The sequence below is a fragment of the Rhincodon typus genome, chromosome 4 (genome assembly GCF_021869965.1).
Source record: "Rhincodon typus isolate 14 chromosome 4, sRhiTyp1.1, whole genome shotgun sequence".
Lineage (NCBI taxonomy): Eukaryota > Metazoa > Chordata > Chondrichthyes > Orectolobiformes > Rhincodontidae > Rhincodon > Rhincodon typus.
The window spans coordinates 79,481,490-79,498,143 of NC_063335.1; the positions used below are offsets into that span (position 1 = coordinate 79,481,490).

Sequence of the window (16,654 nt, forward strand, 5' to 3'; positions counted from 1 at the left end):
GTTTCGATAGGATGTATATCCTTGGATATTCAGGTCCCAATCCTGATCCCCTCGTAGCCACATCTCCGTGATGCTTACCACGTCATACCTGCCAATTTCAATCTGCGCCACAAGCTCATTTACCTTATTCCTTATACTGCGTGCATTCAGATATAACACCTTCAGTCCGTATTACCCCCTCTCTTCTCATTTTCATTCGTTTCTTCAGTGTTTAATTGCTAGCCTTTTCCAAACACTCTGTCCTATTTGTGTCTGTGCTGGAGACTTTAATAATGTCTCCTGAATTCTCCTTTCCTGTCACTTCTTTCATATTTTTCCACTAATTTGAATCCATCACTACAGATGTTAACCTGCTGCTTTGTTTCCCACTGGGGCAAGTTTCACCATTCCCTGCCCCCCCACTTTCTAGTTTAAAGTCCTGTTGACCAGCCTATTTACCCTTTTCGCTAGAACATTGGTCCCAGCTCGATTCAGGTGGAGACCGTCCCATTGGTACAGATCCTTCCTGTTCCAATATTGATGCCAGTGCCCCATGAAAAGGAACACCTCTTTCCCGCACCACTCTTTTAGCCATGTGTTTATTTCCCTTATTCTCGTGTCCCTATGCCAATTAGCACGTGTCTTGGGCAGTAATCCGGAGATTATCACCCTTGAGGACCTGTTCTTTAATTTGGGTCCTAGCTCCTTATAATCTCTGAACAGATTCTCTTTCCTAGTCTTGCCTATGTTGTTTGTTCCGGCATGGACCACAACAACTGGATCCTCTCCCTCCCGCTCCAATATCCTTTCCAGCCGGTCAGAGAATCCCTTACCCTGGCACCGGGCAGGCAACACACCATGCGGGACTCTCAATCCTGCTTACAAAGGATGCTATCTATCTCCCTAATTATAGAATCCCCTACAACTACCACCTGTCTTTTTGCTCCCCACTCTTGAATGGCCTCCCATATCACGATGCAGTGGTCAGTTGGTTCATCCTCCCTGCAGCCCTCTTCCTCATCCCCACAGGGAGCAAGTACCTCGTACCTGTTGGACAAGGTCAAGAACTGAGGCTCCTCTGTTCCTGACTGCAGGATCCCTCTACCTGCGTCGCTTACAGTCACTCCCTGCTGTCCCTGGCGACTGACCAAGTTTGAATTACTTAATCTACCAGGTGTGACTGCCTCCTGAAACAAAGCATCCAGGTACATCTCCCCCTCCCGGATGTGCCGCAGTGTTTGAAGCTCCGATTCCAGCTCATCAACTCTGAGCCGAAGTTCCTCGAGCAACCAACACTTGCTGCAGATGTGGTCACCGCCATTTGCAAAGGGATCAGCCAGCTCCCACATCATACAGCTGCAACACATCACCTATCCAGCCATTTCTACTTAGTTAATTACTTCATTAATTTATATAATTTATTGTAATGAGTTAATTAAATTTGTTGATACTTTTCTCCCTCCGACAGCTTCCCGCCAAAATAAAAGGGAAAAAAATTCCGTCTACTCTAGATTGCCAAAAGAATAAAGAAAAGAACACCTTACCTTACCCTACCGACCCTCCACACAGTCTTTTTTCTTTGGTTAGAGGAGGAGGATGGGTGGGAGATACTACACATGCAGTGTTTCAGGTTTAGACAATGCCCGAACATAATAGTTCACTTCCCGGCTCACGCTCTCACCACTCCCGCTGCTCAAATCAAGTAGGCCACTGAATCATGAGGTCAGTTTTTACCAGGAAAACCTTACCTTCCTGGCTGCCCCCGGCTCGCACCACTCCCGCCACTCGAATCATTTGCCAGATCATTCTCCACTCATTTAACCAATTGATAACTTTTTGTAACCTCCTTATGTCCTCTTCACAATTTATATTCCTGCCCAAACTTTGTGTTATGAGCACACATGGCAACAATACCTTCCTTTCCTTTATCTGAGTCACGGAGTCATACAGCACAGAAACAGACCATTCAGTCCAAGCAATCCATGCCGAATATAATCCCAAACTATACCAGTCTCACCTACCTGCTCTTGGCCCATATCCCTCCAAATCTTTCCCATTCATTTACTTACCTAAGTGTCTTTTCAGCATTGTAACTGTGCCCACATCCATCACTTCCTCAGGAAGCTCATTCCACACACGAACCACGTTCTGTGTAAAAAAATTTGCCTCTCATGTCCTTTTTCAATCTCTCTCCTCTCACCTTAAAAATGTGTCCCGTGTCTTGAAATGCCCCATCCTAGGGTAAAGACAACTACCATTAAGCCTTTCTGTACTCATCATTATTTTATAAACCTCTATGAGCTTACCTCTCAACTCCTACACTCCCGTGGTAAATGATTGATGCCGCATATGGTCCCAGTGGTACACAACTCACTATATCTTGCCAACCTGAAAAAAGATTTACACCTAATCTCTGCTTCCTGTTTGATAGCCAGCCAATCTTCTGTCAATGGCAATATCCCACCCCCTATAGCATGTGCTGTTATATTCTACAATAGTTATTAACACGGCACTTTATCGAATGCTTTCTAGAAAACTAACCACCAGTTAGTTCTCCTTTATCGACAGCTATGTCACTTCCACAAAGAACTCCAATAGATTAGTTAAACAAGATTACCCCCTCACAAAGCCATGCTGACTCTGTCTGGTTATCTTGAGCTTAGACAAGCGTCCTACTGTACCATCTTTAATAATAGCTTCTAACAGTTTCCCTAGGATAGACATTAATCTAACTAGCCCATTGTTTCCTGTCTTCTACCTCCAATTTTAAAAGTTTTGTTTTCCAATCTAATGGAACCTTCCCCAAATTTATAAAATTCTGAAAAATTCATCCCAATTGTAACTGATAATATGTGGAACACAATGATCTAAAAAATGCTTTGACACAATGCATTCAAAACACTTTATGGCTATCAATGGAAAGTGAAGCAGGTTTCACGGTGAACTTGATGGATTTCTTTCCCAGCCTCGAGGTGAAACCAGCACGGACTCCTAGCCTTAAGGCAAAACCGGCATGGACTCCCAACCTTGAAGTGAAACTAGCACAGACTCCCAACCTCGAGGCAAAACCAGCACGGACTCCCAGACTCGAGGTTAAGTCAGTGCAGGCTCCCAGCCTCGAGGTGAAACCAGCACGGACTCCCAGCTTCGAGGTTAAGTCAGTGTAGGGTCCCAGACTCGAGGTGAAACCAGCACAGACTCCCAGCCTCGAGGTGAAGCCAAAGTGGACTTACGGCCTTGAGAGCCTTGAGGTGAAGTGCACCCTGCATAAACTGGAAGCTAGCGCAGACTCATCTGTTCCATCTTCTCTGCTTTGTAATTCTGAAGCTTTTAAGTCTTTACGCTTCTAATTTATTCCTAAAATTTTGTACCCGGACACCTTTTGTACCTAAGATGGCACAAAGGTTTGTAATGCTTGACCTTTTATTTCTTTATTTTTCAAATTTATTCCTAAGAATTGTATTTAGATACTTTTTGTAAACTTTTCACAGTGCTCATGTGAGTACATGTGACAGTAAACCTAATTCTAATTCTAAATGGGAGTTGGAGAAGCACCTCAAAAGAATGAATCCATGTGAAGCATGGTGTCCAGATTTGATTAGTAAAAAGATTCTCAAGGAATATGCTCATCAGCCAGCAGATTCATTTGCTCTGGTCTCTCCGAAAATGTTTGACACTCAAACTGTTCTTGGTAGTTAGAAATCAGCCATCATTATCCCAGTTGCTGAAAGTGATTTGACTGCATTGTGTTAAAGCATCTCTGCTATTCTTCTGTTCTATATATTGATCAATTATAGCTTGCTTATCAACCATGAATCAGTAGACAAAGCTGTTTTGGACTTGGTCTATCTGATCTGACAGCAAACTGATAGATTCCCACTATGCTAACATTATATTTATTGATTTCTCTTCAACTTTCATTCAAACTGAAAACACAAAAACCACGATGCTAATTCAACTTTGGAATAACCAATTAAACTATGCCAAAGTGATGGTGAAGTTTGTAAAATGATGCAGTAGCAATTCTCTTAAACTGAACAAAAACAAGATGTAATAACTAACTCTTGACTTTAGGAAAAAGCCAGTTAATTATATAATTCTCATAAAGATTCCTGATGTGGACATTGAAATAGCTGCTTGACTACAACTGTCTAGGTCAAATTAGATAATAGTTGAATTGGAGGAAACATTGCTATGACAGTCTTGTGATATTGACTATTATACTCCCTCAGAAAATTATAATCCTTCTGAGAGGACAATCATAACACTGTTCTTGTCTGGCTGTAGTTCAGAGTGCTATCCGTTTTAGATGTCTCAACTAGTACTATTGTCTTGGCACAGCAAACTCTTCAAGAATACAGAGATTCATGTACCAGGCCAGAAAGATATTTGATGAGCAGATCTTTCTTAAGAAAATTTGCTTTCAAAGAATTTTGCTGAAGTGTGTTAAGAACAATAAGATTCACTCCTTGTCCTAATGTTACTGTTGGATGCATTCAGGGAAACACAGTCTCTCAGATACAGGACAAGTAGTTTCTTGAACTATTTGCACTTCTCTCTTTAGGAACTTTGCTGCATGGATGAGGTTATCCATTCAGGGTGGGACTCAGTGATTCATTATTTTAGTGCATTGGAATAACTTTTCATACATATTTTAATTAAAGTTAAATCTCTGTAACAGAAAAATGTTCATTCTTTCATTGTTTTCATGTAATGTGCAACTTTTTAAATAAATGACTGACGTACCCAAATTGAGTTCCCATATGGACAATAAAGTGAGATCAGAATTGACAAAAATTGGCCTTACTCACCAGAATATTACCAGAGCTGCACAAATTAGATTAGAAGAGATTGTATTGCCTGGAATACAGAAGTGTAGAGGATGGTTTATTGCAGTTTTATAGGGTTTTGAAAGACATTGATGGTATAGATGGTGGGGCAATCAAGGAGACCATTCAGGAGAAGACAAGTTAGGAAACAATTTTTCACTTGGAGGGAGCTAGAAATCTGTAAGTCTCCACCAGAAAGCTGTACATGCCAGTTCAATTAATAATTCTACATGCAAGATCGGTAAGATTTTTGCTGATCAATGACAATAAGAGAGATGAAAACAAGGTGAATGACCAGAATTAGGATACAGAGCAGCCATATCCTCATAAGTATCAGATGAGTTTCAATGAAGGGAAGTATGAGGTGATGGATTTTGGAAGGAAGAATGTTAGAAGACAATAGAAAAATAGGGAGTAATTAAAGAAGGAGTGCTGGAGCAGAGGGATCTGGGCATATATATGTACACATCATTGAAGATGGCAGGACAGGTAGAGAGAGCAGTGTAAGATAGTTGTTAGACCCCAGCTGGAGTCTTATGTACAGTTTTGGGCACCACATTATAGGAAGGATGTGAACACATTAGAGAGAGTACAGAAGCACTTTTCAAGAATGATACCAAGAATGAGAAACTTTAGTCATCAGAACAGACTGAAGAAGCCAGGAATTGTTCTCCTTAGAGAGAAGAAGAGGATATCTGATTGATAGTTCCAAAATCATGATCAGGCTGAATAGAGTAGATAGGAAGAAAGTATCCCCTTTTGCAAAAGGATCAAGAACAAGACAGCATAGATTTAAAGTGATTTGCAAAAGAAGCAATGATTATGTTAGGAAAAGTTTTTTCATTCAATGGCATGCTGGCACAATGGTTTGCATTGCGATCTCACAGTGCCAGGGACCAGCTTCAATTCCAGTGTTGAGTGACTGTCTGTGAAAAGTTTGCATGTTCTTCCTGTGTTTATGTGGGTTTCTGCTGAGTGCTCTGGTTTCCCACAGTTCAAAGATGTGCAGGTTAGGTGGATCGGCCGTGCGAAATTGCACCATAGGGTCTAGGGATATGCAGGTAAAGTGGATTAGCCATGGTAAATTTGGAGGTATGGGGATGGGTTAGGTCTGATAGGGATGCTCAGTTCTCAGGAATGGTCACTGGACCCGAAATGTTAACTCTGATTTTGTCTTCATAGATGCTGCCAGACCTACTGAGCATTTCCAGCAACTTCTGTTTTGTTCCTGATTTACAGCATCTGCAGTTCTTTTGGTTTTTATGCTGTTCACTGGGTCCGTGAAAATTCAATGGGCTGAATGGCCACTTCTGCACTGTACAAATTCTATGATTCACTCAATGTCTGGTATGCAATGCAGTGTTTGGAAATGTGGTGAAGCAGATTCCATTGAGGCTTTCAAGAGGACATTGGACAATTATTTGAATTAAAAATAATGTTCAAGAGCATGGGAAAGAAGGACGAAATTGTCAGTAGGTGATGATGTTGATTTAATGAGCATATGCAGGCATGGTGAGCCAAATGGCCTTGTTCTGTACTGTAAGATTTCTGTGATTCATTAAATGACAAAGCAGACTCGAGGAGTGGAATAGTTTATCCCTGTTCCTATTTCTCCATGTCGGTGTCTTATTCCTATTGCCTATGCGGTTTTGAGATCTTTTTCATTAACAATTCGGTTTAATTTAGTAATAAGTCTTCTTTTCTTTCTGTGTAAGCTTCCCCTCAAAGGGAAGAGAAGGGTAGAATCAAACAGAAAGTTGAGACTCTTCACCAGTTCTTGTTGTGCTGCTCCTTTGTAAGTGCCAAGAACTGTGAGATAGTTTATGTTTGGCCACCCTACTACAAAACGTGTCATTGCTGAAACATGGCCTTATTTACTGAGAAGTGGCAAAATTTCAGCGCTTGTGTTGTTTTACAACTCATTGTTGTCCTCCACTTAAATCATCTGTTCTTGCTCTTGTCACTATTTAATAAGTGTAATAAGAAAGACTCAACCCTTTTTCGCAGCACTATCCTTTCCACTTAAGGAGTAAAATATCATTCCTATCCACATTTCTTAATTCCTTATCAAAACTGATGAGGTTGCAAACATTTGTTTTGGCAAATTTCTGCACATTTACCAGATTTGATTCTCTGTATCTCTCCTAGGGACTTACAGCCACAGGCTAATTCATGCATTTTTTTCACTGAACTATAAGAAAGAAACTCTGGCATTTTCAAGTTACTTTGATTACTTCTATGTTACTCATCTGCTGGTATTGATCTTTTTCTTCTGAACTGAACTTGCATCTATCACTGACCTTTTCATCTGTCCCTCTCGAGATAGTACATCTTACTTTAGTGGAGACTTCAGCCAAACTCTTACCAGGTAGCTTGTCTAATCATTTAGCACAGGTAGCATGATTTCTTGGAAATGCTCTTTTGACTCCTGGCCAAAAGAAATGAGATTCTGGCCCTTAAAACAAAAGCCATTCTCTCACAGAACTGAATATAAAAAACGTATTTATTTCCACTTTACAACCAAAGCTCCCAAATAACAATCAGAGAATCACAGAAGTATTATGGGACAGAAAGAGGCGGTTTGATTCATTGTGACTATGCTAACTCTCCAAACAAGAATCATAATTTTGTGCCATCCTCCTGCATTTTTTGCACATTGTGTTTATTTAAATAGTCATCTAATACCATCTTGAGTACCTGAATTGAATCTGCCTCTAACAGACTCCCAGACAGTGTACTGTAGACCATATAATAATATAATAAATTATAACCCGTATCACAATAAGGTGGTATAAATGGCATGTTTTAGGTCATAGAGAGCAAGTGCATCTATGGAACAGAATTTTTCTCATTGATGTGAGTAAATATATTAAGAAACAGCTTGGGTTTGTCTAAAGGTGCTCTTGCCAAAAGTCTTCAGGAAATATTGAAGTTCAAGAAATACAAGCAGTTCCTGGGTTGCAAACGGGTTCCATTCTGGAGTCTGTTCACAGATCAGTTTGAACACAAGTCAGAGCACAATTTAGGGCAATGTATAGCAGCCGTTGGTAAGTACAAGAAACGTTCGTTATCAGGTCTTTAAAGTTAAAGTGTGTGGGACAGCTTTCATAAGTACGAGAGTTTGTAAGTCAGACATTGCTGACCTGAAACCTGATAAAGACAAATGTATATTTGAAATTTCCATTGCTTGGTAACATCACCATTACTAATGATATTAATGCAGTAAATTAAGTATCTGAGCTGGTATCTGCATGGCAAGAAGATAAGCAGGGATTCCTAAGTGGATAGCCAGTTATCTGTGTGAATTTATAACAAGTTAAAGAAAATAGCACCTGCTGGAAACTGTTAGAAAAAAACACTAATTGGAGGTAGAACATTGAGAAATACAAAGAAACTCAAAAACTTTGCCGCTGTTTCTGTGGTCCAAGTTCAGCTGATGTGATATTGACAAGAGTTGGACTGTGTTGCTTTGAACATGTGATAATCAGTGACAATCCATTGTTTCATTGAACAAATAATGTTTATGAGTTATATTGTTCTGCAAGTTGCTGTGAGCAGCTTTATTGCAGACCATCTAAGACATTTGTGTTATTCATGTTTCAACTGCTTCAATAGAAAGCCCAAATTTAATTTTTACAAAGGCAAATCATTTAAAGATTCTACAGAGAAATTAGAAGTGTGTAACTGTAATGCTAATTCTACAATTACACACAAGTACTTAATCTTTCTACAAAAATATTTAATAGATATAAGAGCTTCCTAGAACTGTTCATGTTATACCTTCCTGGAGCAATCCTTTCCTTATTTCTGTCATGGAGTCCATTTTTCAAATAGCTATTCAACCAAACACAGCATCAGCAGGACTTGCCAGTGAATAAAATGCATGGTATAAGATTAGCATTTAGTTAAACCTCTCACTAGAATGTCAAGGGATGATTTTGCTTTACATACTTGTTAGATACACTCCTTAAAAAGAGCTGGGTGTCTTAGCTGCTGAAGTAGTAATTGACACCTTGAAAAGAGGTTTGGATAAATATATGAAAGAAAAAAAATACGGGGATTTGGGGAATGTGCAAGCAAGTGGGTCTAACTAGATTACTCTTGGATGTGAAAGACCCAGCAGACATTTGATTGGCCAAATGGTCACTTTCATTGCTACATTATTCTATAATTATATGCCCCATCCAGATCTCACATTGTGGTCTTCCCTTAACAAGCCACTTATCCAAAAAGCTAGCACGGTACTTATTAAAAATACAGATCAGGGTGCACTAATATTATTAGGCACTGACTGTAATTTTAACCACAACTAGAGCCAGAAAGTCTCCGCACTAGTTGAAGTTCTGCTGGAAAAGGTTCAGAAGCAGAAGCGCCTTTTGGTGGTTTGTATGTTAATTTGCTTTGTAGGGCCAGGAGAGAAGCCCTCCTCTGAACCATGGCATGGAATGTTTGGCCTCCTGTGTCCCAGACTCATTTCAGCAGGACCCATCCCAACTTTCTTCCTGTAAGAAACCCAACAAATCCCAACCCTCAAAAGCCCCGGATGCCGTCAGCGTACCCAATTTCCTGTAGTTTGGATGACATTTTGATGTTGATTTTATCAGAGTTCTCTGCTACTGCCTAAAGACTCATAATCACTAAACATCATCACTAAATGCAAAACAAATACTTACTTGTGTAATAAATAAGTGACCTTAAGTCCAATCTAATGTCTAGAGAAAAACCCAATGCATTATCAAAATCACTTCCTTTTTGATTATCCACCAATGTATACTTAAGTGTACAGTCACTGGAAATCTAAATCAAAAGTAGAAAATTATTAAAATGCACAGAACTCAAAACATTTTTGTCAGAATTTAGATAAAGGAAGAAAGGATACTGAAGATGACAGAACTTACAATGTAATTGCAGTATTTCCTATTTTCAGTATACCTCAATTGTTTTGTCTATTAGACTTAATTACCTACATTTCAAATGATGGTGACATTTTCATTTGTATTAAATGTAGTTTAAATGGATCTAGCAATAATGAATTTCTTTAAAGTTGGAGAAATTAAAGCTTTTATTCTTCATCATCTCATTAAAGCTTATTTTTCCTTGTACAGCAGTGGTTATGACTTTGACTACGATTATTACAGAGATGATTTCTACAGCCGGTATGTATATTTATACTTCTTTTGCAAGATGTGCAATATTTAACATTTATCATTGACTTTAAATGGTATTTAAATTGCTTTGATGCAGTTTCTAAATTGATTGGCACATGCACCTTTGTTGCTGTGGCAAACTGTGACTAATCAACGCAGAAAATGATCTGAAAGTCGAATGCATCACTGAAAGCTCCAAGCTCAGTTAGACAAGGGACAAAGTGCTGCAGTCCATTGAAAATCCATTCAAAGACAGAAAATCTATTGGTACACATCCATCATTAAAATAATGAATAAAACCTCTGGTGCAAGAGGAGCAGGACTTGAGGAAAGTAACATACATCTTGAACAATTTAATCAATTTTTGGTGATCAAACAGACAAGAAATTAATGTAAATCTTGTCAATGCTTTCACAGTGCAGTAATGAAAATGGCAGTTGTTCAAAAACAAGTCTAAAAAAAGTACAATTTTCTTATCAAAAAGGAGAATATATAAAAGATCCCTTAAGCAGGCAGTGACTTGACCCAATTTTGTCTTTAAATGCCAAATACATTACTGAATAGAATCAAGTTTTTCATGTTATCTATCTGAAAATATTGAAATACAACATGAATTAAAAAATAGTATTTGCTAAGACTTTAGCTGTAAACATTTTTCTATCCAAAATATCTCATAAATTACAGTGTAGAACTTGGAGTTATCACATTCATAAATTTGTGGCATGGTGGCTCAGTGGTTAGCACTGCTGCCTTACAGTGCCAGGGAACTGGGCTCAATTCCAGCCTCGGGCGACTGTCTGTATGGAGTTTGCACGTTCTCCTCGTGTCTGCGTGGGTTTCCTCCAGGTGCTCCAGTTTCCTCCCATAGTCCAAAGATGAGCAGGTTTAGGACAGGCAATGACCTAGTCGTATTATCACTGGACTGTTAATCCAGAGACCTAGGGAGTGGGTTCAAATCCTGCCATAGCAGATGGTGAATTAAATGTAAAAACTATAATTAAGATTAGTGATGACCATGAATCCATTGTCGATTGTTAGAAAAACCCATCGGGTTCACTAATGTCCTTTAGGGAAGGAAATTGCCATCCTTACCTGGTCTGGCCTACACGTGACTCCAGACCCACAGCAATGTGGTTGACTCTTAACCGCCCTCTGAGATGGGCAATAAATGCTGCCTAGCCAGTGATGCCTTCGGCCCATGAATGAATTAAAAACATGTTCGGTGGATTGGCCATGGTAAATTGTCCGTAATGTCAAGGAATGAGCAGGCTACCCATGGTAAACGTAGGGTTACAGGGATAGGGTGGGGGGCTAGGTCTGGGTGGGATCTTTTTGGAAGCTCGGTATGGACTCGATGGGCTGAATGGCTTATTTTGACACTGTAAGAATTCAATGATTTTGGTAGATGAACTGGTTTGAATCAAGAGATCTGGTTGACTAACTAAAGATCTGCTTTTATCAAAATATTGTACTTCCAGTGTTAGCAACCTCCATGAGTGTGATATGAAGATGATGGAACAACAAAATAGTCATCTGCAAAGACTGACATATGTGTGGAATCTTCAATGATGGGTGTGCCATTTCCTAGCAGTGTACCTCCGCATCCATCTTCAGTTCCCTCACTTAGATTGATATGTTTACTTCTGAAACAGGAAATAAAAGCTGAACTCCACATTAGCAGTGACAGTTCCAGCTATTTTGGAATTAAAAATAGCATTCAAATTGAAACAAATATAATGAAGAACTAAGGATCACCAGCATCTTTACTCCCATTGACCTTAATGTTCTCTCTTTTGGCCTATTTTTATGCATCAGCATTGACTGATACCCAAACTGTAATGCATCATTCTTACCTCTGCATTAAAAGGTTCGAGTTCAAGTCCTTCTTGAGAACTAGAGCACAACAATCTAGCTGATGACTCAGGTCAGTTTTGAGGGAGTGTTGCATCACCAAAGGTACTGGTCTTTAAGATGACATATCATATCAACACTTTCAAGTGGATGGATACAATCCCAAGACACCTTTTTGAAAAAGACTAGGGGGTTACTCCCGTGTTCTCGCCAATATTTAACCTTCACTGACATCAACAAAACAGAAGATCAAGTCATTATCATATTGCTGTTCATAGGTGTTTGCCACACACAAATTATCTGCAATATTTTCTTCATTACAGCAGTGATGACACTTTGAAATTACTGCATTGACATTAATGCATTTGAGGTATTTAGTGGTTGGGCAAGCACGACATAAATGCATATCTTTGTTTCTTTCTTAGACTTCTTGATTGCACAATCTAGAAGTCCTGATTTTCTTTCCCAATTTCAGGGAGGGGTTAGGGGTTTCGTCCTGAGCTGAGCTGAGCAGGGATAAATCTTGCCTCAGTAAACCGAGCTTGTAAAAGTGGTCATTTGCACTTTAGATTGCACTTACACTGCAAAGAGCCTAAAAGGGTGCCCAGTTCCTGAAGCAGGCTGGGAAAAATCCTGACCAGGGATGCCGATGCTACATGTAAAACTTAAAAATAAAGAATCAACCAGAAAACGTCCCTCCTGGTCTCACCCCTGCACATTGTATGCCACATCCATGTCAACCTATACCCCTGCACACTCTTCAAAGGCCCCTCATCCCCCAGTACTACTCTGGTGAGCTACGGTGAGATTTGTCCCCTGCACAAGCTTGGAAATTGAAGCCGGGTGGTAAACGGACCTTTTCTGAAGAAGGGTCCCGACCCGAAATGTCAATTATCCTGCTCCTCTGATGCTGCCTGGCCTGCTGTGTTCCTCCAGCTCCACACTGTGTTATCTCTGACTCCAGCATCAGCAGTTCTTACTATCTCCCTTAAATGGTTATTATTTGGCTACAAGGGCTTCTGCTAGGGCAAGAAATATCCCCACTGCAAATCCATTAGTTGAAGAAGATTAAATTTTGCCCGTAGAGTATAAAATTGAAGAAGTTATGATAAATGTTTCTTAAAAATTGTTTGAGCTAACTGGAATATTCTGTCCAGTTCTAGACATTACACTTCAGGAAGAATGCGAAGTCTTTAGGGTGTGCTGAAAATATTTAGGAGAATGACTCCATGCACGTGCTTCAGTTACATGGTTAAATTGAAGTGGTTAGTGTCATTCTCAAAAGACAAGTTTGAGGGGAAATTTGATATAGGTGTTTAAAATCCTGGAGCATCTAGAAAGAGTAAGTTGAGAGAAATTGTTCCTATTGATGGATGAGTCACAAGCTGCAGGACACAGATTTAAGGTGAATTGCAAAAGAATCAACTTAAGCATAAATGTTTTTTGCACAGCAAGTAGTGAAGATCTCGGGTCAGTGTGGTGAATGGAAATGCAATTGTAGTTCTGGAAAGAGAATTGGATTGGCAACTGAAGAAGAAACATTTCAAGGCTATGAGGAAAAAGCAAGAAAATGGGATTTGCTGAGCTACTCCCACAATGAACTGTCAGAGACAAGAGGCTGAAAGGCCTGCTTTTTTTTTTGCTTTAAACATGGAATCCCTACAGTGCCAAAGGAGGCCATTCAGCCCATCAAGCCTGCCTGACCCTCCAGCATCACCCTGCAGACCCACAGCCCTACCCTATCCCTACAGCCTTGTATTCCCCATGGCTAATCCACCTAGCCTGCACATTCCAGGACACCATGGGGTAATTTAGCATGCCTAATCCATCTAACCTGCATATCTTTGGACTGTGGGAGGAAATCAGGGCACCCAGAGCAAACCCACACAGACACAGGGAGAACATGCGAACTCCACACAGACAGTCACCCAAGCCTGGAATCAAAGCAGGTCCCTGGTGCTGTAAGGCAACAGTGCTAACCACTGAGCCTCTGTGCTGCCCAAACGATTAACAATTCTATGATTTGTGAGATTTTAAAATTACTGTAATTGGAATTGTGGCACTAAATTATCTTTCAATGAAGTTTAACAGAAATCTGCACTCCACAGTCCAAAAAGCTGTTACAGTTAGTTCAAGTGAAAATTTGAAAACTGAGGCTGACTGTTTCCTTAGGGAAGGGTATTATAGGATATTCAACTAAAGTGGAGAAATGGAGGTTATAATTTGGATCAGCCATGTTTTCATGAAATGATGGAACATGTTCAAGGGCTGAATGGTCTCCTTCTGTTCCAATGTTCTGAACATCTCTGCAGCCTACAACATGATGGCTACTTCATCTTCTATCACTTCTTCATCTCAAGATTCAATCCGACTTGCCGGAACACAATAGATTTTCCTGTCCATTGACTTTACTGAATTCAGTCACTTCTGCAGTGGACCACAGCTCCAGTTATGACCTCTTCACTGCATGTTTTATTGTATGCTGTACTGTCAACTTGGATATTTTTTTCATGCCATAATTCAGAAATGATATTAGTTACTCAAGAGAATGTAAACAGCTCATCATTATGACACAAGACTACCTAAACTAATTTAATGGGTCACTTATTTAGTTTAATGTAGGATAATTTTTAGCTCTTCAGTGATACACCTCTTTAATAACTAATATCAAGTACTGAATAATTGTGGTCAAAGTTTGTTTGTGGCAACCAGTTAAGAGAGGCTAATTCAGGAAAATCACTTGTATAGTGCCATTTGAACAATTTTGAGACAATTTAATTTTACCTATTAATAGTCTTAATCAATATTGTAATGTGTATTATGTTAAAATATGAGAATCCATTAAAGTGCTTAGTTGCATCTTCAGCTATAATAGACTCTCAATCTGGTATCAAATGCAAAATATGCTGAAACACATGATTTGAATATATCAAGTGATTTTAAAAGCTAATTATTAATATAAGATGATAAGAAAACATAAATTATTTTGATGTTTTCAAAACACCATATGCCCATGTTGTGCCATTTCAATTTTTTAAAGGAATAAAATTTCTTTTTAGTGTAATTCATGACCCAATAATTAAATCACACTTTCATAAATTGCTTGCTTCAAAGTTATACATTCTCATGATTGTGTTAGCGAATTACTAATCACAGAGGAAAAGAGAATTCTAAATTTGTCATTGAAAGCTTTGGGATTTCATTTTCCTTTTCAATAGAAGTAGAAAATTGGCAGAGGTAGAATTGTCACAATTTTTCTACCTTCATAACTATGCGTTACAATTTGCAAGCAAGAAATGCTTAACAATTCAACAACAAAAACACATGATTTAAAAGACATCACAATGAAAATAAACTAATGAAGATAAAATGCAGTTGGGGTCTGATAGTCAGTCATTACACAGGCGTCTGCTTCACTGATGAACATCTTGAGACATTAAATTAATAAGTCAGCTTTCTAATGCGAGAAAAAATGTCTCAGAGCATGATTCCATCTGCTTTCTAGTGATATTCACAGTCAAAGTACCAGGTATTAGACATCGTGCCAGAATTTGTCCAGTGCCTTGGAGAACCAACAAGTTTGCAATAATCCCTGTCTGTCTTGGCAATTGCTTGGTTCAAATACGATTGCCCTCCATAAGGGCATTGGTAGGTGGTACTGGTGGTTGGAGGTGGTGGTGGCTGGGACTTCCTGATATTCTGTCACTCCTTGCACAAGAGTTGCTTCCGTTCAACAGCATGGTGGAGATCATTTTCATGGCGTGCAGCTCCCTGCTGGATCATATTTCTCCAGTGATTCCGGTTTGTAGCCATATCCTCCCAGTTATTGATGTTGATATGGAATTTATTGAATTTGGTCCAGATGTTATCTTTGAAGCATTTCTTTTGGCCACCAGCACACTGACCTTCGTCCCCCATAATCTATTTTGGGAGGCATGAGTTGAGCATTCAGATGACATGGCCAGTCCCGTGGAGTTGCGGTTGAATTATAGTGATGGGATGCTGGCAGTTCTGAGGAAGGGTCACTCAACCCAAAACATTAACTCTGATTTCTCTCCACAGATGCTGCCAGACCTGCTGAACTTTTCCAGCAATCTCTATTTTTGTTTCCAAGATGCTGGCGTTAGATCGCTTGTCTTCCCAGTTGATATGCAGAATATATAGTAGGGATCTCTGGTGATGTTGTTCCAGTGCTTTAAGGTGCTTACTGTAGGTAGGCCATGTTTCAGCTCCACATAGCAGAGTGGGAAGGACAACGGCTTTGCAGGCCAATAAATTTAGTCTGGGCATGTACGTCATGGTCTTCAAACAACCTTCTTCTGAGTAGGGCATAGTGTCCACTGGTACAGCTCAGATGGTGTTGTATTTCTGCATCAGTGTTGGCCTCAGAGGAGAGAAGGCTGCTGAGGTATGGGACATGATCCACATTTTCAAGGGGATAGTTGTTGACCCTTATTCTAGGAGGGGTGAGGGACTGGTGGGTGGGGTTGATAGAATACTAGAATCTTTTTTAAGTTAAAGTTGAGACCTAGGAGCTTATATGCCTGGGCAAAGCCATCCGAGGTGCATCACAGATCTTGTGGGGAGTATGCTGCAATGGTGTTGTCATCATCATATTGAAACTGCAAGCTGGAGGTGGTAGAGACCCTGCCCTTGACCATGAACCTATTAAGATTGAACGGCTTGCTGTCCATTTGGTAAATGATTTAAATTCTCTTGGACAGTTTTTGGCCGGTGAGATGGAGGATGGCAGCAATGAAGACGGTGAACAGGGTGGGTGTGATAATACAGCCCTGCTTGGCCCCTGTCTCTGCATTGAAAGGCTCAGACTCCAAAGCACAGTTGCTA

General features: G+C 39.8%; 1 protein-coding gene across 1 annotated transcript in view; it reads left to right on the top strand.

Annotated features, from left to right (window-relative positions):
• LOC109930330 (RALY RNA binding protein like) overlaps positions 1 to 16,654 on the top strand; it is a 428,249-nt gene that overhangs the window by 284,968 nt on the left and 126,627 nt on the right. Inside the window, exon 4 of the mRNA XM_048595997.1 lies at positions 9,917 to 9,964. Coding sequence (XP_048451954.1) covers positions 9,917 to 9,964 — 48 coding nt within the window. The remainder of the gene's footprint in view (positions 1 to 9,916; positions 9,965 to 16,654) is intronic.